We start from the raw sequence: 27774 nt of genomic DNA, 5'->3' as shown, positions 1-27774 counted from the left end.
GCAGAGATCCTGCAAACCACCCATCAATGAATAAAACATTAAGAAATTGTAAATAAACTAATGAGCTTCCAAAAATTTGGAACGTTATCAATAAACATTCAGCTCACCTGTTCAACTAAGTTTAGTCGGTCTGCTCTGCTGCTGCTCTGTTACTGCTCACTTCGACTTTAATCTCTTAAATGTACGACTTAAAAGCTTGTAAATTTACGAGTTTTTTTCTCATAAATTTTCGTTTTTTGGTGGCCCTAAAACTCCGGCGTACAGATGAGCTGCATTAACGTGTTCAAAATTACACCCGACCATTTTTCCAGCATGTAGAAATCACAGTTTGACACTGCTACACGTCAACCACGTTAGCATATTGACAGTAAAACCCAATTTTTTTTAACTTTTTAACTCCTTTCTTTTTTAACTGATATTTTGACAAAGCGCCATGTACCTCAATTGGTTCAACATACGGAAGCACAACTAGAATTTATATACAAGGCGCACTGAATTATAAGGCTTTTTTTTTTTCTTTTGAGGCTTTTCAGTGTTTGTAAGAGTTGTACTTATTGTGTGCCTATTTTCTCTTTTGTGTAATTATTCCAATAAAACGTCCAAAACTTTTTAAGGACATAAAAAGGTCACTGCTAACTGACCGCCTTTACATCTGGAAGTTGCGTTTCATAGTGATTTCACGTTAGCGATTTTTTTTTTTTAGGCCACCTCGAGGGAGAAGAAAACTAGATGCTCTGGCAGCAAAGTGCTAAGATTTGAGAGTCCCGGAAGAGCAAAGGGGGATGACCTGAAATCAATTTTCCTTATTAGCATTCTTGTTGTCTTTTTGATGTACCTGAAATTGCTGTTTGTGTCGCACATTGAAGGTTGAAATTAAATGGGACAAAGGGATTGTAATGGCTCAAGAGAGATGCAGCAAAGTTAGGAGTCATGCTGAAACGTGGACAGCACATATCTGCCTTATTTATTTATTTATTTTTTCTTTGCCAGTTTTCTTTATTAATCTTTTGTCAATTCTATCTGCTGACCTTGTTGGTTCACTTACTTATTTTCCTAAAACTATGCAATAAACTGCATGTGAAGAAGGGGACTTGTGTTGGTAAAATCTTAAAGATAACATACCTTCATCAAATAAACCATTTCCACAGCAATCATGTATCATTTGGAAAGTTCATATGTATTCTAAGCGGAAGAAGATAGATGGATATGTATTGAAGGCTGATCTTTACTGCTCATCTCTGTAATCCCCCATTACAATATGTTCCAAGGAAATCCCAACAGGAATAAGGTAAACACCCTTTAGTTATCACACACCTTGGTGTGTGAAATTTATTCTCCACCTTTGACCCATGCTCTTGGGGAGCAGTAAGTTTCAGACACAGACGTGCTTTAGAACATTTTAGGTGTTTAACTCACCAATCCAAAACTTCAATGCTGAGACATTGGGTTTTGATTTTTAGTCTTTGGTATGACTCAACTGAGGATTTGAACCCACAGACTTCTAGGCTCAGGTGAACACTCTCCCACAAGGCCGCTAAGTTGCCAAAACGATCAAAGTCTCAAAATATTGAAGGGATTGTTTTATAATGGATTTGCTGAATTAAAGTGTTATCCACGATTCCTTGCACAGAAAAACAGCAGGGCAGGAAAGACTATAGATTTTGAATGGTACAGTTTAGGCGCAAATAGATTTATTTGTGTTTTCTTCAGTTACTTATAAATTTAGAACATTGTATTTTCATTGTTGTATAAAACAGGAAGTTTTACTTACACTATTTATCAATAAAAGTGAAAAGAAAAACCAACAACACCTGCAGCGTTTTAATTTTTTCTTTGTTTTCAACAAAATATTCTATATTTGGTTCAAGTAAAATAAATCAGAAATAAATCTTAAATTCCTTTTTGACACTTCTTTATGAATAAATGCCTCAGAAGATCCTTCTCAGTAAGCCTTTATTTTGTTTTCTCTCTTCCCCTCAGGTACTTGGCCAGCTTCCGTGGGATTTGATGTCTTCTTTAGATTGGTTTAATTGAAGATGGAAACACTGGAGTCTGAGCTGACTTGCCCGATCTGCCTGGAGTTATTTGAAGATCCTTTGCTCTTGCCTTGTGCCCACAGCCTGTGCTTCAACTGCGCTCACCGCATCCTGGTGTCTCACTGCTCCACCACCAAACCCTTGGAATCCATCTCGGCCTTTCAGTGCCCCACCTGTCGCTACGTCATCACGCTGAATCACCGTGGCTTAGAAGGCCTGAAGCGCAATGTGACGCTGCAGAACATCATTGACCGCTTCCAAAAGGCCTCCCTGAGTGGACCCAACTCCCCCACAGAGAGCCGGCGCCTGCAGCCGCAGCGGCCCTACACCGCCACCATTAGCGGTACAATAGCCGGGACGATCGGCGGAGGTGGTGGCACAGGCGGAGGAAGTGCCCGCAGCAGCCCAGCCACCTCCAGCCATTCGCACCCGCACTCCAACCACACCAATCACATCAACCACAACAACGCAAACCACAGCCCGGCCATCGTTGTGAAGATGGAGCCACGGATCAGCTGCCAGTTCTGTGAGCAGGATCCGCCGCGCGAGGCCGTCAAGACGTGCGTTACATGTGAGGTGTCGTACTGTGACCGCTGTCTGCGCGCAACACACCCCAACAAGAAACCCTTCACCAGCCACCGCCTGGTGGAGCCAGTGCCCGACACCCACCTCCGCGGCCTGACCTGCCTGGAGCACGAGAACGAGAAGGTCAACATGTACTGCTTGGTGGACGACCAGCTCATATGTTCCCTCTGCAAGTTGGTGGGGCGCCACAGGGAGCACCAGGTGTCCTCGCTCACAGACCGCTTTGACAAACTAAAGGTTGGTGCTTTGATTTAGTTTACCTGTTAACACATAATTAGATAGTCTTACATTTAATTTAAGTCATAAAACTTACATGAAAAACAAGGATAATAAGGATTTATATAAAAAAAAAAACGTGCCATGTTTGTATACCTATCTGTACATGTTTGTCTTATTGACTCTCAAATTTAAGACCCACCGAGGTTAATTCATAAACACCAGTTCTTTTGGTTAGCAAGAACTACAGAAAGGCTGATCCTGAACACAAAAAAGAGACAATTAGTGTGGTTTACTAGTGAGAAGGGGCGAAGGGAGATGGAGGCCAAAAGAGAGGGCCGTCATTATAATAGTCGATGAGCTGGCATTCCCTGTGGACACTGAGCTTTCACAAGCTCGGCGTTAAAACTGAGACTGCTGAATCAGGGTGAAAAACAACAGAGGAAGGCCGCCGCCAGTGCTAACTCCACCAAAAAAGAAAAAAAAATTGCTCAAAGCAGTTCTGTTGGCTGGCTTTAAAACTTTTAGTGTGTTTTGGGCACTGAATGTGAATCAGTTGATTATTATTTTGCCTCTGTGCTATTTAAAGGAAAGTTAGACAGAAAAAGAGGAAGGAAAAAGCAAAACATTTTAACACAGATTTTAGGTTTCAAATGAAAAATGAACATAATTTAAAATGCTGTAATAAGTAGCTGTGCGTGCTTCCTCTGCTGTAGGGCTGTTCAAATGTGTGGAGACATGCCAGTTGGAGGATCAGAACTCGTGCAATAATTTCCAAAGTATGTGTGCTGGAGGTTAAGGCTTGATGAGAAGATAGGACAAGTAGATATTGAAATGTGCTGAACTGGATACATTATTCTTCAAAATGAACCAAAACAAAAAGTCAAAAACAGGAAGAGGAAAGGTTACATTAAAAAATGTACTTGTTTATTGTTATACAGGTACAGTTAAACCCTGAAAGACCCACTCTGATCATCTTCTGATCTATTTTTAAAGTGTTCCCAGTGGTCTTTTAATTATAATTATTGCTCTTTTTAGCCATATTCTCTGCAGATCAGCAGGAGTTCATTCAAAATTTGTTGTTCAGTTGTGGACCGGAGTCTTGTTGCGGAGCAACCACGCCCCCCATTCACCTCGGTATTTTTCTGATAATGGACATATGTGAAGAAAATTAAGTTTAACATGTAATTTCTGAGTATTTCTTTATTTAAAACATTGTGAATCTGGTGCAGATGAGCGTAGAAAATATGCTTGCTGGACCACAAGCTCCGTCCCATTCAGTTGCATCCTTTGTAATCTAGTGGGACGTAAACAGAGAGTTCTCAACAATAGTGACCAAAAGAACATGTTAAAAACACCAAACATACAATTTTTATTGGAGTGGGTCTTTAAGATGTTCCTTATTAATTGAGATATCCTTTTTCCACCATTTCACTAAAGCACAATTGTGCTTTAACAGTCACTGTAAAGTGCAAAAGTGTAGGTGTGAGAGTTGTGTTAGCTGCGTGTCAATTTTGCATTGTTCGTGGTCCCTGTGCAGCACAAAGGAATCAATCTCATCAGGTCTTGGAGGTAAAACACAGCAGTAATGTTCTCAGCGGCTCGGGAAAATCCTTTTCATCTCGGTGTAAATGCACTCCCACATTCTGTATTATTGATGATTTGTGTTATGAAAACTGTGGCTGTCGCCCGCAGTTTTGCTGCACGGTGTCAGCGAAAATGTTCCTGCTCAACACCTCTCGCTGAGTGAACTCACATCAGAGGAGGCTTTATTTTCAGAAGTGTGAGCGACCCTATTCCCTCCAGCCTGTAGGAGGGTTTACTGTAAGCTGTTTGCCACACACACAGTGTCCATGGCTGCCTGTGGTTCTTTTCAGCACTGCCCAGCAAAGGATTTGAACTTTCTGGACTTTGAACATGTCCCAAATCTCAGAGAGTAACCCCATTTCAAGCTCTAGTTGAAGCTAATTTGTAGCTTGCCTCCTAGCCTGGTAATTTTGTGTGTTTTCTCTGCTTTTTCTTTAAAGTTTGCTCTATTTCTTTACTGTTCAATCTTTGAAAAGCAATACATTAACCCTTTACACGTATGTAAGAAATCTCACTATTGGCTGGTCTTTTCCAAATCTCCCATCAGCTTTTCAAGCTATCATTAATTATATCAACCTGTTTAACCTTTGAATTCTTTTTCGATCACCCTTCATAGCATAAAGAACACGCTAACAAGTCAACTAAAGTCTTTCTGTTGGTCTGGTAAATCACTAAATCTGTTGAATTCTTCATCATCCCTGTTGCTTTTGAACAACTCCGCTGAGGCCAGAGCTTCTTCTTCTCTCTTGCAAATAGCAAATACTGATACACACAACTACAGTGCCCTCTAGTGGTTTTTAGTGGGGAAAAAGCAAACACATTTTATAAATAAAACAAAAATCACATATAAATTGTACCTGAGTATAAGACGCACCCCCAGCCAAACTATGCAAAACACTGTGACTTATACAAGCGAGAATTGGGAGAATTGGGTGGCTAATTCTCCAGGCAGCTGCGAAAGATCATATTTTGCTCAGAGGTTACAAATTTACAGGGTGTATTGAGCAAAGCCCAGCTAGGGTGCTTCCCTTGTGCTATCTTAGGCACTTTAACATTGGGAAGACAGTGCACTGAACCTTTTTTCTTCAATGATCTGTGATCTTCACTGGTGTCCATGGATTACATGACATCCTCTTCACCTCTGTCATGGTAGCGATAACACGTCAATGTAAGGGTGGGGTCATAGGAGAGCACAAGGGTTAAAGCGATGGCAACTTGAATAAATAAATAAAAATGTCTGCTTTCAATCACAAACTCACTGAAATGCAATTGAGCATACATAAAGGGTAGGCTTACACTCCTCTTTGGAGCCTAGATGCATAGTCAAGCTAAGAGTCAATTGGTTTTGCATTTGTGGCTAAACCGAAACATTTAAAAAGATATTTTAGTTTAGTCTGTGGAGCTACAATGTCATATTATACCAAGAAAGTTGGTTTTTTGAAAGCTTATGCAGGAAGTTATATTTTTCAGTCTAGTTTTTTTAAAAAGTATTGTTTTATAACACTACCATTCAAATATGTTGGCTGTTCTACTTCTGTCTCTTCTTTTGTACCGCATTACAACGCACACCTTGAAAATCTAAACTTTAACTTCATTTTAATGTAGATGTTAGGTGCAAGTGGTCACTGTAAAGGCCTCATGTTAAGCCTTGTATTTGGAATTTGTTGGCAGGTAACCTTACTGAGATATTTTGCTGTCTTATGGAGGAATTTCCACAACCCTAGAAAGCTGGCAAAGATATGAGAGGTAAAGCTGGTTCCACAACAGCAAACACATCCTCGATAGACAAGGACTTGTGGGGTTCATTCATTTTATCCATCCATCCATTTTCTAGACTTCTTTAATCTCTTTTTGAGTCACGGGTTTGCTTGAGCCTATCCCAGCAACTGTTGAGCTGTACGCTCTGGACAGGTCGCCCCTCTGTTGCAGGGCCATGCGCACACTCATATCCTAAGGGAGAAAACTCACACATGCACAAGCAGAACATGTGAAGTCAACACAGAAAGTTCCCTGCTAGGATTTGAACTAGGGTCCTCTTACACAACCATACAGCCCCTTTTGTAGTTCAGTATCGATGTTTGTCATACTTAGACCATTGACCCAACAGCTGTAGGGATGTGTACTCACTTTTCTATTACTCCAATTTGAAACTAGAGTTTTTTAATTTTGGGTTGGTATACAGTGATCCCTCGCTATATAACGCGGTTTACTTTTCACGGTTTCGCTACTTCACGGATTTGCATCGTGCATTGTGTTCTGCATTCTGATTGGCTAAAAAGTCACTCAGATTCTTCTCTACCTGTGCGTCAATAACGTTGCAGTTTAATATGTACACATAAGTAAATCAGCTTGCCAAATTTACAACACGTACGTGCAAATCATCTTGCCATTTCGAGTTTCTCTAAAACCCATAGAAAAAGAGCAACAACAACTGCCTATCACAATGTTCTTCTCCTGAACAAACACACCTACACCGCGGGCTTCAAAAGAAGAAAACACTGCAGAGCGGAGTCAGGATGCAGCGGCTCAGTCTAAAGAGCAGTGAAATACACCTGAGCCACTATTTGTCCGACTGTACTTTGTATTTTTTTCATAATCATTTTAAATTTTCTCCCGTTTAATCCAAAACTCGGGTCGCGGTGGGCGGGGCTAATCTCCGTGATTTGAAGCCTTCTGTTCACATTGATGATTAAAATTATTATTAGACAGTACAGTACAGAAGTTATTTGTTGAAAAAAAGTTGCTAAAGTACTTTTATTTGTGAAACAAATGCTTGAGCCTGTAAAATGGTTTGTTTTTTCTTTTCAATGTATAATAGAGGATTTAATTGTATAATAATTGTAAAATAAAATAGAGGTTTCTACTTCACGGATTTTGCCTATCACGGGTTCTTTTTGGAACGTAACCCCCGCGAAAAACAAGGGTTTACTGTACTTAAAAATTGCATGCTGATGAACGGTTAAAATTACCAACCTGGTAAAAAAATATTTTAGGACTAGTCTGTAAATTTTTTGTATTTCTAGTTAAAGTTAGTGAGCTTTGCATTAAAGTGAAGTGACCTGGCTCCATTTGTTTTCCTACATGCTTCATTCCGGAAGTCAGTCACAGTTTGCTTACAGGTCTTTCTACGGTGGCCCAGAAGGGTCACAACACAACACATTAACTTTACCCACAACACATTAACTTTACCCACTACACATTAACTTCACCCACTACACATTAACTTTACCCACAACACATTAACTTTACCCACAACACATTAACTTTACCCACAACACATTAACTTAACACACAACACATTAACTTTACACACAACACATTAACTTTACACACAACACATTAACTTTACACACAACACATTAACTCACAACACAACACATTAACTCACAACACAACACATTAACTCACAACACAACACATTAACTCACAACACAACACATTAACTCACAACACAACACATTAACTCACAACACAACACAATAACTCACAACACAACACATTAACTCACAACATAATAACTCACAACACAACACAATAACTCACAACACATTAACTCACAACACAACACATTAACTCTCAACGGAAGTAAAGCTGCAATGGAAGTGCTTTTATTCTGAAATTAACGTCACAGTGAGGGAGAGAAGCTACACAATGTTAACGCACACTCCTCCGTGCTGCACTCACACCCCTCTCTGTCGCTGCACGTGCTCCGCTCCTCTCCCTTCTTCAGCCCCCTCCTCTCACACTCACTCGGTCCCCAACACCCCCCACCCACCCACACACCCTCCCAGTCCCTGCACCCGCTCCTCTCCTTTCTTCGGCTCCCTCTTCCTCTTCCTCTCACACACGCACGCGGTCCCCAACACTTGACACGACAAATGTGGAGAGATGTGGAGAGATCGCACTGTCAGGCTTTAATGAACACAATTCCTAAGAGGCGGGGCGTTGCACTCCCCCAACAACAGGTTAGATGAGAGCCCGGTCCATTAAGCTCTGCCGTTCACGGAGCTTCAGTAGAACTCCAAAAGCCACACGGCCTAACGTAGGCCGCTATTATATATTCATGAGTGGGAAAAAACCCGCTGAACCGACCTTAAAACCGCCCAAATTATGCATTTTTGACCGCAAATTTACACCCAAAACCGCCCAATCTGGCAACGCTGCTGCTAGCTTCTCTTGTAGAAAATCATGCTCCCTCCACAGCTCACTGTGACGTTACTTTCTGTTAGGCCAGAGGTGGGCACTGAGGGCCGCAGTCCTGCATGTTTTCCAGCATACCCTGCTCTGGCATGTTCTGATTGGCTGGACACACCTGAACCAGGTAATCAGCCATGAGTAGGGCAAGATTATTGGCTGGACACACCTGAACCAGGTAATCAGCCATGAGTAGGGCAAGAGTATCTGGAAATCATGCAGACACACCGGCCCTCGAGGCCTGGAATTGCCCACCCCTGTGTTAGGCAGTTAGCCACTCAGCCCAGTGGAAATTTCAGAATAAAAGCACTTCCATTGCAGCTTTACTTCCGTTGTGACTTAATGTGTTGTGTTGTGAGTTAATGTGTTGTGAGTTATTGTGGTGTGTTGTGAGTTATTGTGATGTGTTTTGAGTTAATGTGTTGTGTTGTGAGTTAATGTGTTGTGAGTTATTGTGTTGTGTTGTGAGTTATTGTGTTGTGTTGTGAGTTAATGTGTTGTGTTGTGAGTTAATGTGTTGTGTTGTGAGTTAATGTGTTGTGAGTTAATGTGTTGTGTTGTGAGTTAATGTGTTGTGTTGTGAGTTAATGTGTTGTGTTGTGTGTTAATGTGTTGTGTTGTGAGTTAATGTGTTGTGTGTAAAGTTAATGTGTTGTGTGTTAAGTTAATGTGTTGTGTGTAAAGTTAATGTGTTGTGTGTAAAGTTAATGCGTTGTGTGTTGTGTTGTGACCCTTCTGGGCCACCGTATCTTTCCCTTTGGGTACATGTTGGATCATTAAAAATCCATTCAGACAGAAGCTCTGCTCACCTGTTTTTGGACAAAATATATTCAATTAAAAAAAATATATATATATATATATATAATAAGATTTGTATTATTCAGTTCCTATTTTTGGGAACTGCAACCAGGTGGAAAAAAACAAATATGATAAAATGAAATGTACAGTACATTTAAAAATGGATACATTCAGTTATATATGGCGCAATAATGATCAAAAATTAAAACTTTGTCTCTTCTTTTTTTCTTTTTAAGATAAGATAGGACTTTATTGATCCCCAGGGGGAAATTCAGTTGTCACAGCAGCAAAAACAAAAAAACAAAAGTAGCATTGAGTAAGAATAAAGTTGTAATAATAGAAAGTGGAAAAACACGTCAAAATACACGTCAACATACAAAATACACGTCAAAATAACAAGTTAAGTGGTAAAAATAGCAGCAGCGGTTTCAGCAGTCCTAGACCGTGTGGTTGTAGCCTGACTGCTGTTGGGACGAAGGACCTCCGGCATCGTTCCTTTTTGCACTGGGGGTGCAGCAATCTTTGGCTGAACGTGCTACTCATGGTCCTAGCCGTCCCATACAAAGGGTGGGATGGGTTGTTCCGGATGCTGGATAGCTTTGTCAGCATCCTCCACTCACCTACAGAGTCCACTGAGTCCAAGGGACAGACAGCCCAGGACAGAGCCAGCTCTCTTCACCAGCTTTTCCAGTTTCTTTTTGTCCCTGTTAGTAATTCCTCCACACCAGCAGACCACAGCATAGAAAGTTTTTTTGACTGTGTTCTTAGTGAGTTACCTGAAATAGCTTTGATGATCCTGAGGGTTGTAGGTGTGTGTGCTTTAGCTTAAAGTGCTAATGAGTTGGCTTTGATGAAAAATGCCCAAAGCAGAGCTAACGTTCACTTAATCCTAATATTATTTGGTTTCTAGCAGCCTCCTTTAGCTATGTGCAGGATACCGTGCAAAGCTCTCCATGCTCTATATGTTTGGTGTATACATTAATATTATGGATAACAAAATATGAAACATTTTCAAATGAAAATTAAAATGACGCTTTGAGGCATTTCATACCAACTTTCTGTCCTTGAGCTTTACCTTTCTGCTCTTCATTTTTCTCCATCCCTTCCAGCTTTTTGTCTGTTTGTTTTTTTTTCTGTTTACACAGTTTCTTCCTTCATCCCTTCTTACTCCTAATATCTTTTACTCTCCATCCTCTTCAGCTCCTTCGGGCACTTTCCAGCTTTACTAAGTTGAATGGGCATGTCATGTTCGATCCTTCTCGCCGTTTTGAAACCCAATCTGCTTTGCTTTTTGCAGGAGTGAGCTTCTGTTGTTTGTATTAGCAGAAACAGGCTCTTCGGATTCTTTCTATCGCATCCATACAGTCAGACACTATGCAATTCTGCTGACAAATTTTCAAAGTAGGTCACACCTGATCTCAGTGTAAATCAATAATTTATATACAGTATATATATATATATATATATATATATATATATATATATATATATATATATATATATATATATATATATACAGTACATGTATATATACTAAAAAGAAAGACGGGGAAAGGAAAAAACTGATGGATTGCTTTCCCCATGATTTGGATGTGGATAAGTTTTTGTCTTCTATATATATATCACGGAAATGAAAAAGCTGCCATGTCAATAACCTACTCAAATAAAAAACAAACACCCCCAGCTCTGTATTTATCATGAACTCACAAGTTTCGTAACACTTTCCTCTCGTGCAAAGACTTCATCACTGTCATCAAAATCCTCCCACTTTCTCTGGTTTTGCATGCAGCCATTCAAACATCATAATTCCCACCTGCTCTCTGTCAATCTGGTTTTGTCTCCCTTCCCCCTTTCTCTCCCTCCTCTCTCTCTCTCTCTCTCGTTTGGCTTCCAGCTAGCCTGTCTTGTTGAAACCCCATCCTTTCCTCCCTCAGACATCCTCATGCTGCAGCAAAACTTCACCAGGGAGGGATATTCACAGATCTACAGTTTGTTGGTGTGTAGCGGCTGCTTTGAAACTTGTGCTGCTAAGCAGTGGTCACAGATCTGCACTGGTCTGCAAGCACACCGGTGTTTAAGTGTGGCTAAAGCAATGCTATTACTGTTCAGATGTGAGGTATGACTGGAGGCAGGGCAGTTCAGATCCTTGACAGTGTATGAGAATTGGACTGAGTGATCCCTCCCCCCTCGTGTTCCAAACAGGAAGTCCCTGCTGGCTCCAAGAAGCCAAAATCCCATCGATTTCTGTTGAGAAATAGACAGCTATTATACTCAGCCAGTGTATTTGTCAGAATAACTAATCTTGCTCTGATACCTTTCATTAACATCTTCTTGCTAATCCTCAATTTTCATGATGTTTTTTTATAAACTGACCAAACACATGCCTCAATAAAAGTAGGTGGTCTCACGTCAAAACCTTTGATTGACAGATTCTCCCGAGCCTGCTTTCAGTCTAAACTTTCAACAAGCTCGCTCCAAATTAGCGAGAGTGGTTGCCATAGAAATTTTGAGTCAGACCAACTTAGATCAGTCACAGGTTACTGATGATGTCTGGTCCCTACATGGCGATAACCTTATCGTGTAAAAATGATTACTGAATTTATTTCATTTCATTGGAAGGGAGCAGGTTTAGCTCGTGCTGGTTTGCGGCGCCTTCCGTCCGTGTAACCAGGGTTCGAATCCAGGCTGCTCCCTGTTCCCTTCTCTACTTCTGTGCCGGTCCCAAGCCCAGTTGGATTGAGGGGGTTGCCTCAGGAAGGGCATCCAGCGTAAAACATTGCCAAGTTAACCATGCGACTCATCCTCAAGGAGAGGTTGTTTCACTGTGGCGACTCCTGATGGGAAATGCCGAAAAAGAAAAAGATTTCATTTCATTGGAACTGGAAGCAAGTCATTTTCTATAGTGAGTGTTTGGGGCATACAATGTAATCCTAGTTTAGTGTGTGGAGTTTGTGCTACTTGTGTCCTTTTTTTTAACACCAAAGATAATCACATGGCTTTAAAATAAATTATAATAGTACTACAGCGACTTTATGTTTTTCTCTTTTCTTTCATTTATCTTTATTGTAATTCTCCAAACAAAGAAACTGAACTATAGCAGAGCAAAAATTGCTTATTTTTTTTTAATTCTGATGTGCTGCCTTTTGTCTGACTGTCCTCATTCATGATTTGAACATTCTCACAGTGTCCACAAAGTGGGAATAGTTTCACGTCAAGCTGCAGAACAGTTCGTTGCCCAAGTCCTTGCTGCTGCCTGCAAATCGTCCCCATGCTCATCGGGTTCTTTTGTGCAACGGAATAATCATTTCTATCCTTTGAAGATCATGAGCTTGATCATTTGATCGTTAACCAGCTAAAATGATTCCATTCAGGGGATTGATCAGTTAAAGAAGCCTCTTGGAGCAGTCACACATCCTCCCCATATTCAGCATCTGTGAACTGCAGCGACTTTCCTGAAATCACTCTGCATTCAGTGTACCTCAGAGTTCTAACCCTTTTTCAGGGCAAAGCTGGGTGATCAGCCTCTATAGAAAATGAGGCTCGGAAAAAGGTTTCACTCCCCTCTTAAGAAGGCCCGTGATGAACAGGCTTGGTTAAAGTTTGAATCATGAAAGTATAGTGTGATCAAAGCTTACCACAGACATGTTCGTTGAAACTTCAAAAAAAGTGTCAGCTCAAAAAAATTGGCTGGAAAATATGTCTTCTTTGGATTAACCATAAAAAAAATAAATTAGAAAACTTTAAATATATGTACTTCAAATAGCAGTTTTTGCAGTGCTTTCACTAGTCGTAGTATTATTATTCTTTTTATTTAAAAAAACTTAAGTAATGTTGTTATACAATAATATGGTGAAACTATAAGTAATTTTTAGCCTTATTACTACTTTTGAATGTATGAATTGTTAGAAAAACTAAATGTAGCACACGTCAGTCCTTTTTTTTAATTCTTAAAAGTCTTAAAACTTTGATCCGTGCTGTGCAAAGCGTTGGTGTATTTTAGGTTAAAGCTGGAAGAAGCTGACAGCATAGCAAAGCTTATAGCTGAGTCTCTGACACTTTGACACTTAGGGAAAATGATTTTTTTAAATAAGCAGTTCATAAATGCAACAAGGATTTCTGCGACTTTTTGCCTCCAAGCAAAGATTTTTGAAGGAGGCATTTATTTATATGAGGAATTAATGGGGAGAAAAAACGGTATGGTTTTTAATGTGAATGAACTTAGTTCTGTTCACAGGCTAGATTTGAATGCATCAGTTCCAACGTAGTGGATGTCCAACCACAGGCAGATCCAAATTCCCATGTGGCAGTGTGGCAGCCTTACTCACTAACATTGTGCTTTCACCAGATGAAAGTTCAGCAGCTGCACAAATGCTAATTTTGACTGAATTCCAAACGTTTTTCCCTCAGCATCCGATGAGTTAGCACATCCTGGAATGAAACTGCAAGAGTCTTTCGCACACTTTACATTTGCAATGAAGATAAATGAATGACACATAATGTGTATGGACCATTGACAGTATACGAGAACTGGACAGAGAGAGCGTGACATCACCCAGAGAAAATGACTTACTGTATTTTTCAGACTATAAGTCGCAACAGGCAAAAAAAATGCGTAATGAAGAAGAAAAAGTCATATAATCCAGTTCATATTGTAGTGTAAGTTGCACCACATTGATGCATATTTAGCTCCATGAAACATAGGAGTAATTGAATAAAAGTGTCTATATTAGCACAAAATATGAAGAATTACATAAACAATTACACAACCAACATGCTAACAAGTTAACTAAAGTCTTTATTTCACTTCAAATCACAACATTTGTTGAATTCTTCATTATCTGTGTCGCTTTGGAAAAATGTTCTTCTGCTGTCAGTAGCAAAATTGATACACAAACCATACAGCGGCCTCTAGTAGTTGTTGGTACTTTTTTTTATAAATCACATGTATGTTGCACCTGAGTATAAGTCACGCCCCCATCAAAACTACAAAAAAAAAAAACCAACATGATTTATAGTCGAGAATATTTGGTACTTCTGGCTCCAATGAAAGAAAGTAAAAAAAAAGTTGCAATTTTTTTTTAAATGTAGCCACTGTGTTTGAACCAGACGTCGTCAGTAAGCACTGATTGGTCTGAATCAGTCTGAGTCATCGATTCTATGGCAACCACTTTAGCCAATGAGGAGCGAGTTTGTTGGAAGTCCACACGCCATCCATTTAAAAGCGGGCGAATCTGTCAAACATTTTGAATGTTGGACGCGGGGGTCAGCGGGCACTACATGTTTGTATTGAGGCATCCGATTGGCCAGTTTATAACTCAAATAACGTAAAATAAGAAAAGAAAAAAGAAAAGAAAAATAGGATCCACAAAAACGTGTTAAAAAAGGTAGCAGAGCAATAGAATGATGGAGTAATGTGCTTATTTTTCTATAGAAGTTTCTCTATAGCTTGATTGGAAAAATTGGCCCAATTGTCTGCATGAGTTGAATCTTTTATCCACACAGAAGCTTTGTTGTTCAGACTGTTGTTCTCATTATCCTCCACATCTCTCATCAGCTGCTTTGCTTTGTGGCAATGAGTCAACTGCTTAACATGATGGGAATTTTTGAACTGGATGTGGAATGTCAGGGCCTGGAATTTCCCTCCCCCACACACACACAAATGGTTCTTGTGTCACTTTATGTATAAACAGAAAACATTTTGGAGTCATTGTTTATTTTTTGTGCGTCTGTGTGTAGACTTCCTATTGTGTGCGGGTATGAAGCAACCAGACAGGAACAATTTGGGAATGTTAGTTTGAACTAACGACTGTACTGTGAGAAGAAGAACACCATGAACATGTGAAATATGCTAAAAAATGTATTATCATTTTCTGTATTGTAACTTTAACGTAATAATTCCCATATGATTCATGCTCAACTTAAGACGTGATATTTTTTCAGTTCTAATAATGATTTTTAATAATGCTTGTCAAAAAAAGCCTCAACCATTGTGGGACACAATCACATGTTTCTCAAGCCTGGAACTAAATAGATAAATAAAAGCATAAATGACTGCCAGTATCAGGCTGACTAATTCGTTACAACTTGGCTGAAGTGTTATAATAAAAAGTTAAATAGACCTTTCATATTATGTGGTTTAATATAACTTAATAATGCAGACTACATCTGATGACAAGCAAAAACGAGCCTCTATTTTTGCTGGAAATTCTGTCTGGTCTCATCCTTAAATCGTAACTAAAATGTTGCTTCAGGTGCTACTTGAAAAGTTTTTCAATTTCAGAAGACACTGCTTATCCCAGTTTTGGCTGCGAGGCTGAGGCTTCTTTTTTTAATGTTTTTTTATTTTATTTTTTTTAGCAGTTTCACTGCCTCGGTTGCTTTACATATAAAACTCTGAATTCTTCTTTGATCAAAGAGTTGAATACTTAAGTGAGTCAGACAGTACAAGATGAAGGCCATCAGATTAGAGAAGAGAGCAACCTTGCCTGTCAGTGTAGCAATCACACTTGGCTTTGTATGATCTCAACATCTGTATATGTTTGTATCTTCTCCTATTTTAGCATAAAGCTACTGACCGAAACAATCCCTTGGACTGACAGAGAAGTCGAGCCTCTGGAAAGGTCAGGCCATCTGAGATCAGTTGGTTCAGAACCAAATTGTTAAGCTATGTTCACACCAGGCGCTCTTTAACACGCTAAATGCGTGTTCTCGAAGCCCATGATGTTCACTCTGGACAAGGAGGGAGGGGTTTCTTATTATTATTCCTTTCAATATGGCACACGTTTTGTACATAGATCCCAAAAACTGTCATAGAAACTTGCGTAGCAACATGAACTAGAGGTTTGAACACAGAAGCTCGAAATATGTGTTTACATAGGCTTTTCATGAAAAGTGGTCGCTTGAACGTATGTTGCCAAAGTTGATGTGAACATAGCTTTAGAGAGGTGGATTATAGTATTGTTTTATGGAAGAATGAAAATCTGACCAATTCCTAAAAAAAAGTTTCAATTCCCTAAAGTTGACAAAAATTTCTCACACCTAGAGGGCAAAATCTGCTTTCTGCACATGACCTGCCCCCTGAGGTTGTGAGAGACCACAAGCAGTCACGATAGGCTCCGTGCACGAAAGTAAGGAGTTCTACTTCCGCCGCCTTGAGTGTGAGGCCGACCATTTCCGGCTTGCGACTTCTATAGCAGCGACACGGCAGATTTTGATTGCGAAAGATGGTACATTTCGCCCGTTTTCTACAAGGTCTCCCGAAAATCGACTTGAACGACATCTACAGGATTGTCGACCAGTGCGTGGTTACATGGGCAAAATATCGTGTTGAAAATACCGAAAAGGAAATGTGTCCCGTTGTAAACAAACCTGTGCTGTCACATATTTATGCAGCAGCTCGTTAATATACGAGGCGATCTTCCAAACGTGCTTTTATTAATTTTATGAATATTATGAAGTGCCTGTTCGCTCATCATTTTATATTTAATCCTTGTGGTCAGTGCTTTTTTTGAGGAAGAAGAACAGAACTGAAGAACACCCAAGTGTTAGGAGAGGCTAACAACACGGGCTAACAACATCAGCCTTTATTTGTCGGGGCACAATTAGAAACACAATTCCATGTGTCGTGATTTTTTGAACAGTTTCTAAGGACTGAGCGGCATTTCTGCTCTGAAAAGCTCACACTGACACTGTGTGCTCTGCTCTGTCCTTGTGAGTCCGGCAGCCGCTAACCCAGAGCGGCGGTTCGGCTCGCAGTCCGAATTCTCACACATAACAAAACGCACACGTAACAAAGCACCCTCCCCTCAAACACATTAATAAATCCAGCTGCTCTGCTCAGTCAGAGAGGTTCACTCAGTCCACTGGCTCCGGAGCCCGAACGCAGAGCTCGGATGCCGGTTCCAGACGTCAGTGAGCACGCATCCCCCCAGCATCTCCCTCGTGAGGGGTGAAAGAGACGGGAGAGCCAGAGGGGCGAGAGCGGAGCGGCGCTTTACGCGGGGCGTCCGCAGAGCCGCTGGTCGGTCCCGTATGAGCTCACAAGCTTTCTCTCAGCGAAACACCGTCTATGCATGACGTAAACCAGAGCAGCAGTGACACACGATCGGAATAACCGTTGACATGCTCCACGATCGGATAAACGATCGGTATAACCCACCTATCTCGATCGGAAAGAAATTCTGATCCGAACGAGTCTGATCGGGGCAGAGTATTCCGAACGGCGTGTTTACATGACACATTTTCTTTCCGATTGCTGCAGATACGAAACACGACTCGTCTTGCTTGGGGTAAATCCCTCCCGCCGTGTTCACCATCCATTCCGCTCTCACCGACACATCTACTGGAAAGCTATGAAAGCTTATATTAGTACTGTTGTACTTTGACAAATTCGCACACGGGTACACAACAATGTTGTGATGTCTTTGTCACGCGTTGAAACACCAAACGCCTCTCTTTTACCCGAAATCCGCTATTTACTCAAAACTAGCAACTCAACAAAACTCCCCACAACTATAACACGAACAACAGGAAGTTGTCGGCCTCACACTCGAAACACGGAAGTTAACCGGAAGTTCTGTCGTGCACGTAGTCTATTACACTCGACTGGCTGCCGATTTAACCCCCACATTTGAACCTTTGATGCTGAGTGCCAAGCAGGGGGGCACAGGGTCCCATTTTTAGTCTTTGGTGTTACCAGACTAGGAAATCATACCCACAATATCTTGTGTCTGGGTGAACTGAGACAATTTTTTTTAATCTGGAAGGGATTTAGCACCAAATTCTCCACAAACATGCATGATCTTTCTTCTTCTGTGGCTTCTATATAAGCATTTCACTGGTGCCATGGTACCATAGGAGATACAGGATAGCGAGGGCAAGTCTCTGTCTCTGCAAGTTCTGAGCCTGCAAGCCTGGATTGTGAAGTTGCCAGTCGCAGCATTTGATGGGGCATTGCCCCCCTCCCCCTGGCTATATCCACCCTTGTGAGCGTGTGTGTCTGAAATGCTTCAATAAAACAAGAGAAAATCTCACAATATTTCAAAAAGGGACAATTGTCCAACGGAAGTTTTGCTTGCATGAAAATGCATTTGCAAAAATAAGATAATAAAAAGCCATTATTGTATTAGTGCTTGCCACTCAAGCAGCTGCACATTATAAAACATTTGTATTGCATATTTCTGAAAGGAAAAATCAAATAATGCCAGCTTGTTATTTATTCAAAAGAAGCAAAGCGATCTAAAATGAATTACCAGTGGTAGAGCCTGTTCTCATCTCCATCAGCACAATGAGGAACGGTAGTCAGAACATGACAAGATGGACGCTGTTGGTCTGTGGTTCTTTTGTCACCTCTGAATGTGTTCATAATCTTCCCCAGGTTAGATCATGTGCTGAATGCACATTAAAAATGAGCATTTGTGGTTTTATTATCAAATTTCCAAGTTTGTGTTGTTTTTTGCCCAAAACTACAAAAAAAGTAAAAGAATTTCCATATGCTTAACCAGAAATTTGTAAAAATACCTTTTAATTTTTCTAATGTGATGCAAGGACTGGGGGTTTACAAAACGCCTTTTAGTAATTAAACAAAAAGCAGTTAGGCCTCTTTAATGTTGCATTAGAGGGAGGCTAACAGGTACTCTCGATGGACCTTTAACATTTAATAACAAAGTTGTCACCATGTCAAATAATTAAACATGTTATCAGAGTTGCAGAGAACACTGCAATGAACACATTTACATAGTAATTTCCTACTAGACAGCTACTTATAATGCAGCTGTTTCTTGAAGCCTTTTCAGTCCATCGCTGTGTGCAAACTGTCCAGGAATGACATCTTGTCACTGATCACCAGAGGCTGATTTGCAAGCAGTAATAAGATCATATGCACAGACAGCCCTTATGCATGACTCGGCTCCCTAATCATCACAAACGTTAGCATTTTGACTAAGATAAATGTTTGCTTCTCAAGCAAGATTAGCTGCATTTACATTAAAACATGTTAAGTAATTTTCTGGTAATATTCCTAACTAGTATGGGGTTGGTATGCAAATATTTTTAATTATGATTATTTTTTGTTTCGGAAATGCTGTGGTTTAAATTTGACAGCTATGCTGCAGGTAAGCTTTTATTTTGAAGAGTTAAAATGCGAAGGGTTTCCTCTGTTCTGTGTAAATGAATTGATGAGTGCTCAAAAAAGCTCCGTCAGTGCTGCTTTACACAGAGTAGCTTGGTTTTGTTTTTGTTTTGTTCGGTTACCCATGATTTCCCATGTGCTGCATTCATGAACTAACCAAGAGTAGGAAATTCAGCACTGGTTTTTAAAAATGCATTAGCACAGTTTATATTCATTAGGTTCTTTAGTGATTGTTCCCCAAGGTCCACATGACCCTATAAAATGTCAGCCAAATGTTCTAATCTGCACCTAAAAAGTCATTTCTTTGACGTAAATGATTTTGTTTTTTAGTTCAACCCTTTAAATGTATTTCTTTTTTTGTCTTCATTTAACCTATAACCCAAATGGAGTGCAGTTTAGTTTTGGTGTCTGGGTTCACCGAATCCCTTATTGGTCAAAGTTCAACCTAGTTCAGGTGGGAACGTGCGTTCAATGGCCACGTGTTTTGCACATAGAGCCCAACAATGTTCATAAAAACTTGTGCATCTATGCGTGAACGTAGATACGCAGGTTTTAAACACGGAAACAAAAGCTACATCCTTGGAAGTGGCCGCTTGATCGCACGTTGCCGAGGGTGGTGTGAACGTAGCATAACACATACACACCTCAAATTGAGTGGTTCCCTCTCTGTAAATGACAAGCACAAAGCTGTAAAGTTAAAGTGTGTGCACTTGAGGCTGTCATCAGAGAGGATTATGGTTGTACTGGTTTTGATGCCTTCAAAGGCCTGAGCAGATCAGGTTTCCTCCTTTTGTCATTTGTCCTCTTGATTTGCTTATTCTTTTATTCTCATCTTCCTCTTTACAGCATAAATAACTTGACTTGTCTCACATAGAAGTGTTATGAGGGTGTCATTACATGACTTCAGCTACAAATACATGACACGGTTTACTGACCTGGTTTGGAGATATTAATTGATAATGCGGAATACAGTACGCACACTAATGTCAGCACATTTTTCCGTCAGTTAGGACAAAAAAATGCTTTTTATTCCAGATCTCTCTCTTCTTCCTGATCAGTGCTGATAAAAGGTGTCATCTCTTGATATCATTTATTTGATATTCATGGATTTGTTAGATTTGTTGTCAGACTTTTATTTTCCTCTTTCAATTTTTGAGTTCCTGCAGGGTCCCAAAAAAAAAAAAAAAAAGAAATCCCACAACAAAGGCGGAGATAAGAAACAGTGGAGGTGCAAATCTCACAGTGTGCTCTGCACTGGTCCCAGGCTGACTTTATCTTCCATCACATTCAATCTGGCTGAACCAGCAGTCAGCATAAATCTGCCCTTTTATATAAAAACCCCTGCAGTTTTTTACCACTTGCTCATTAAGTGAATTTAAACATTTATTCCTTGAGGTCTGTAGCTGGTGGAGTACGACTTATGCACCGTTACAACTATTTTTAAACCAGATTTTGTGTCTGTCAAAGGTTTTTAGTCTTTAAAAAAGGAAAATTCCTGTCCACCTTCATCCTCTGAAACCATGTCAACGACTTGACTTGGTAGTAAATTTGTCCTCTTGAGAGAACTAACCTTGTTTGCGTGCAGAAAATTAGACATGGAACCCCCCACACACACTAAAGTTTGTCATATCACACTCTGACAGAGCAGCATCTGTAGTCCATGAGCTCAGATTAGTCTGTCCAAGGGTGGCAAATATAAAAGGCGCTCAGCATCATCCGCTCAGATTTCAGCTCCTGTTCTGCGAGTGAAGGACACGTGCTGCCAGATTTGGCTTTCAGCTGACAAGCAAGGTCCAGAGAGAGAAGAAACTGACATGTAGAGCATTAATATTGAACCATCAGCTGAAAACGTGTCACATGAAGTGGGGCCACTGCAGGACTGCTGCGTCCCATCTGTTCCGGGTCTTTACACAGCTGTCACAACACAAAAAGTTAAATCAAAGCTAAATGTTGGGGTAGTTCTAAGCCACTTTCAGGAACATCTGTTTTAGTTGCTTTCAAACTGAAGAATAAAGGAAGAAAGATGGATGTCAGAGTTTTTGCAGGAAGGTGACTGGAGGCATAGAAAAGTCCTGAGGTGAATCCTGCAAATCAAAACTGGTAAAGGTTTTGTACGGTTCCACAACCAACAGGTGAGGCGTGCTGCATACAGGGACACCAAAAGTGATGTCAGATGTGTTTTCAGCTGAGTCTGTAATTAGTTAAACATGATCAATGCAATAAATTCGTACCCTTAGATTTTTCGGTAAAGTTGCAAGTATTCAGGTAATATTCACTCTGCAGCTATAGGACGGGCAAATGAGCAGTGAAGCCTTCATTAAAGAATCATCCCACCTCAAGCTCGGCTCTGGTGACATTTCCAGTCAGCTTCTCCTCAGAGGAGGAGTTACAGTCCATGTTTTTGTGAAGCAGACACTCGCTTTCCTGTGTGCTGTGGTCCGTGCGTCAGAAGTGAAGTCTGTCTGGTGCATCGCTTCACCCTGAGCGATGGTATCACACGACGGCGAGGACTCACAAAGCCGAGGGCCGTGGTGAAAACCACTTTACGACGTTGTCAGTTACTTGCCGGCAAACTGTATAAAACTGTCAGCCTGGGTTTCTTCGGGGAATTAAATGCACTTGCTCCTTATCAATCCAATCATCTTTCCCCAAGATATCACTTCCAGCAGAAGACAACAAGTGGAGGTCACATTCTGGACTAGTCCAATAATAATTTAACCTGTCTCTGAAATAGGAAAGAGGTGGAAATCTATATTTACAGACTTTGTACGGATGAAATTTGAGTTTAAAAAGCATGACATTTGAATCGGTTAGTTCAAAAAGGGCCCAAGTCCAAGAGGTTTGTTTTTCATTGCATAGCTTAAAGGGAGGCTACACCAAATGATTAATACTTTACCCAGATTTTGCACTAGTTCATAGCTTACAAATGCTATAATATGAAGCACCTCACTTTTATAATTTCAGAAAACTAGCAAACTAAAGTCTCTAGACTTGGGCCCTTCTTGAATTAAACAGGGGCGCTGCCATATTGGATAACTAGTGCTGCCATCTATGGGATAAAGCAAAACCCATGCAAGTGAGGCCCAAGTCCAGGAATTTGGATTAATGCATTTTAAATGTCAAGGATAGTCAATACATTACAATGGACTTGGGACTTTTCTGCACATAATCAGATAGTTTTTCCCTTGAAGACCATAGAAAATATAATATCTCTTTTTTGAAAAATAGTGGACTTGGGCCCCTTTACTGACTGATTTATTTATAAAGCATGACATAGCAGGGGTGCCTTGAAATATTAAAAGTATGGTTAGATTGCGGGCCATAAAAAATGATTACAAAAATAATGATAAATCCAAAAAATTGCCATCAGCCAATCATAATCCTCGCTGTGGAGTAAGTCACTTGATTGGCATTCAGAATGCCCAATCAAACATCCTCTGATACATCTGTCACTGCACATGCATGTATAACTATGCTGAGCACAATACTTAGCTAGCAGAAATTGAGCTTTTCTTCCTCCTAAACTCCTAATCGTGGATGTAACTGCTAATACGCCTTGTATGTTAGGGTATCGTAAACATACGCATATTCATAATACCTGTAACTCCCGACCTTTTTTGTTATACGTATAAAATAGACTGATACAGCTACAACAAAAGTTTTTGTGATTATGATAACTCCCAACATGTTTAAAAACACCGTCCAATACTGCTACCGCTACTAACACGTTAGTGTGAATTCAATAACACCCCACCTCTTTTGAAACACAAAAAAACTCTGACACTGTGTTCCTCTCAAAATCACTTCTGCATCAGTTAACACAACCAGAATTAATCCATGGATAAGGTGCTCCAGATTAGAAGGCTGATATTTTTCAAGCAAAATGATGGCTTTTAAGTATGCTTTACGGTTTGGAAAAGTAGTACAGTAGTTTATCTTGCATCTCAACTGCTGCTTTTTGAAGAGTCTCCCTTGAGTAATATCGTCTGTGACTCTGTGTCTTTCTTGTCACAGAGGCCTATTTTCTTGATCTTTTTTTTTCACTCACTGTCCAGATCTTATGACCGTAAGTAAGGGTTGGATCATAGATCAATGAGGAAATTGATAGACTCCGCCTTGAACTTGGTGCTCTGCTCATAGCAACAGATCAGTACAGAGCCCACAGCATTTCAACCCCCACATCGATCTGTTAGGTTTTGTTGTTGTTGTTTTTTCACTGAAGATAAATGAGATCTAAGAAACTGTAGATTTTACGCTTGGGGTAGTGGCTTTTTCATAGGTCATGGTGTTATGGAGTAAGCACTTAACCATGTTGTTGGTAAAGACATTTAGAGATTTTAAGAGGGTTTCTTTTTGTAAAGTCCCATTAAAACACTCAATAGGTGTTTGAAATTTGTTCGCATGTGACCTATCAGCAGGCAGTTATTCTTATGTATCAGTTAAAAAAAACATTTTTATAGGTATGGAGGCTTGTGCATATCATGATTCACATATCTTGGATCCTGAATCGCATCAAACTGTTTTTCTTCATACATTTTCTGAATTTGTTGCATTTTTTTCTTTTTTTTTTTAGCTTGTCTTTGGAAACATACAAAATGAAGGTCTCTTAAGACTACATGAAGCTGGGGGAAAAAACAGAGAATTCCATTTACTTTTTTATTTCTTTATCTTTTGCAGATCTGAGCTTTGTGCTTTAGTGAAATAAAAATATTTGTAAGTGTGACAATGTGTCAGATAGTGTAAGAAAGAGAATCTAATAACACTCTTGGGATTCCTATCAGTCAGAATGATTCAGACCCCACACACTTCACTCTGTGTTTTTGCATTTATGAAAACAACTCTAAACAAGTGACAGTGTCATCTGTGGATGGTAACGACACAACAGCTGCTTAATTCAGTAAGGAAATTTTTTCTCGGATGGGTTCTTCTTGCTGTTCGGCTGTATTGTTTATCTGGCTGGTTTCTTGTTTCTTTGCTTTGGTTTATAGTGTTGAACGCAGTTTTTTGTGTTAAAAAAGGTAATCATGCAGTTTCAGAACTCTTATGATAATCATTATTGGAAAAACAAACCACTGTCCACACAAAAAGTTAAGGTTCTACTCTATAATGTCTTAATTCAGGCAACTTTACAGAAATGAATCAGTTGGGAACAATATAACAAGGAAGCAGCCTACATTGCGGCACTATGGAAACCATACAACAAAAAACAGGCCTCCACCCAGGACAGAGGTCCTATCTTATAGGTGGTTGGCTCCACCCCTTCACCATACCAACCCAATTATTAATCCAAGTCAAACAGCATTTCCTAAGAAACCAAAAAATTTAAATGTATTTTACCTGTGACAACAAGAATGTCTCCAAATCAACAGCATTTTCTTAACAAATATAGGAAACAAAATGAAAACAAGTTGAACTTAAAACAGGCCTGTCAAAGCAAACCAAAAGAATAAGTGGGTCCACTGGAAGTGCTCGCAAGGAACCAGAAAGTAAACAAAGGCAAAAAAAGAAAAACAAAGTGAATTGCAATAAATGTCAGAACTGTACATCTGAACAGAGTGTGCACCCACTGACACCATCAATAACAAATCTACTTTGTTAAAGCCATACACGGTGACAGACAATCATATACATATAGGGACTGCACTGTGGTGTAGTGGTTGAGGCTTTTGCCTCACAGCAAAAATGTCTTGGAATGGAAGGAAGGTGGGTTTTTTACAACACACTTGATTAATTTAGCTTGTTTGATTCCGCTAAAGAAAACATTACTGTCACTAGACCAATTCTCAACCTTATTAGTAACTCATAAAAAAAAACACACTCTGATGCCGCTACATGTTAGCTGCATTAGCATATTGACAGCACCTAACCACACATACTAATACAGTGCAGTGAACTTCCAAAAATCCCTTCGATATTAGTAAACACAACCAAAAGGCATCCATTTATATAAAGCTCCAGATTATGAGGCCCACTGTCATTTTTGAAAAAAAAAACAAGGCTTTCAAGTATGCCTCATAGTGCCTTAAATAACTAAATGCTTTAAATCTTTGAATAAAAATGGTAGTTTGTACAGCTTTTATCGAGTAGTGTCTGTTTTGGTTTGTTTTATTTTTTTGATAACTCCTTATTCTTCCTAAACGTTATATTTTAGGACTTCTACCAAGGAACCAATAAACCAGGTCACACAGAAATGAAAGCAGCACAGTGGACTCAAACAGAACTCCCCAAACAACGTTTTTGTAACTTCATTTTGTCCATTTTTACTTATTTTTCCTCCTTCCTTGTTTTCAATTCTGTACATTTTTTTCTTTTGGCAGATTGACACTTGATTAGGACTTTTCATCAAAGCAACCGAACACTCACAGTGTGTCACCCAGAGCATAAGAGCAGCAGTCCTCTAAGCTACACTTTATTTTGAAGCACCAGAAAAAGTCTGAATGCTAAAGTAATGTGTTAATAACAAACCACAGACAGGATTTTATACATTGTTTGAAACATTCATTACCTTCAGTCGGGTCAGTTTTTTTTTTGTGTATGAAAATAATAGTCTGCCATGGCTTCTGAGCGACTCAAATGTGACATCGAAATGAATGGGCAAGGTTGCCTCCCTTAAAGAACTGGCTTCTCAGTTCAGCCAACACACTCAAACCTCTGCAGCTGTTCTTTCCATGGAGTTTAAGGAAATTTGAACTCAGCAACACGACAACTTTGAGTTTTTTAAGCACACTTTTGGCCGTGGTCAAAGGGACTCCATCACCCCCTGATGACACAGCAGCTGCTTTGCTGCAGACATGGAGTCTGCTGGTAAAAAAATGACATAGAACATTAACAGCTGACAGGTATTATCTAACTATATAGTCTTCAAAGGATCCTTCAGTAAAAGCTCATAACTCTAAAGTTTGTTTCTTATAAGTTGTTATAGGTTATGGTATAAGGCTACGTTCACACAGAGCATGTGACATATATTCAAAAACATGCTAAAAACGTGTTCTTGAACACATGTGTTCAAGGTGTTCACGCTGGACTGTAGCTGCCCGATACTAGCTAGGGGTGCAACGAATCTTAAAAAAACTCAGGTTCAGATCGTGTCACAGTTTTAGAGTAACAGTTCGGATCATTTTTTGGATCAATAAAAAGGACAAAATAATATGATAAAAATGTACAATTTACTTTTTGAAAAGCTCTTACATATATATATATATATATATTTAAAACATGTATAAAGTATTTTAAAGCACAAACATATCACAACAAAACATCTGCTCATCGAGGCCTATTTATAAAAACAAAACCATTAGTGACATATTTGAACTCAAGATGTTCCTATGTAAAACAAAATATTCTATATGCCCATATAAACAGTCTATTGCACCTTGAAAATGAAGGGATATTTTTTTAAAAGTGAGAGAAGCACGACTATACTGTTCCCACACCTGGCTGTGGATCCTGTCTCCGGCTCGTCACGCGCCCCCAGTCGTCCCCCAACTTCAACTGGATAAAGATCATTTGCTGGAATGGAATTGAAATTGAATTGACTGGTGAATTGATTTAAATGGTGCCAAACTGTGGCTAGTAAACTGAACGAATCATGGTTCAGCCATGATCCGTGGCATCCCTTAATTGAGCACAGCTGCCAACTTGGAAGAGGCTTGTTGTGAAATGTTGAAGGAGTGTGAATTTTGCTCCGGGTTTTTTCTTTCACAGCTCTGTTCCGATATAAGAAAGACTTGGTGTCATAGATTACGGCCGGTGTGGGTACCGGATGTTCTCGGGTTGCCGGATGTTCTCGGGGTCTTTCAGGGTCCTTCGACCAATGATGACGTCACACTACATGATTGGCTGTAAGTTGCCACGACCAATGAGTTAACGTCGCTAAGTTTTTTTAAAACTTTATTGACAATTGCGGTATCATACATTAACAATGACATTAACATTAACAACGAACAATAACAATGTAATCAATATTGCCACGAAGATCAGTCACCATTGCCAAACATAACATATTTACATAGAAAATAAAGAATAGAGGGGAAAAAAGAAACAATGAACATAACACACAAACAAATAAAAACATAAGTAAAATAAAATAAAGGAACATAGCCTAATACTAGTTAGGGGTACTCGTGAAGTTTGTATTTCTGAACAAAACTAAGCAATTTCAAGCCATTCTTCTTTTTCATATAATGAAGAGATCTAAAGTAAAAACAGAGCTCTTTATTAAATGTTATA

General features: G+C 39.7%; 1 protein-coding gene across 4 annotated transcripts in view; it reads left to right on the top strand.

Annotated features, from left to right (window-relative positions):
- mid2 (midline 2) overlaps positions 1-27774 on the top strand; it is a 181003-nt gene that overhangs the window by 82457 nt on the left and 70772 nt on the right. For all 4 annotated transcript variants that reach the window (XM_078954094.1, XM_023959096.2, XM_023959097.2 and 1 more), the window contains exon 2: positions 1981-2858. In XM_078954094.1, coding sequence (XP_078810220.1) covers positions 2037-2858 — 822 coding nt within the window. In that variant the 5' untranslated portion in view covers positions 1981-2036. The remainder of the gene's footprint in view (positions 1-1980; positions 2859-27774) is intronic.

This window comes from Oryzias latipes, chromosome 10 (genome assembly GCF_053564925.1).
Source record: "Oryzias latipes strain Hd-rR chromosome 10, Olatipes_Hd-rR_3.1".
NCBI classification, from domain to species: domain Eukaryota; kingdom Metazoa; phylum Chordata; class Actinopteri; order Beloniformes; family Adrianichthyidae; genus Oryzias; species Oryzias latipes.
The sequence above is the reverse complement of the archived record's forward strand: the minus strand, read 5'-3'. Positions and strand labels throughout refer to the sequence as shown.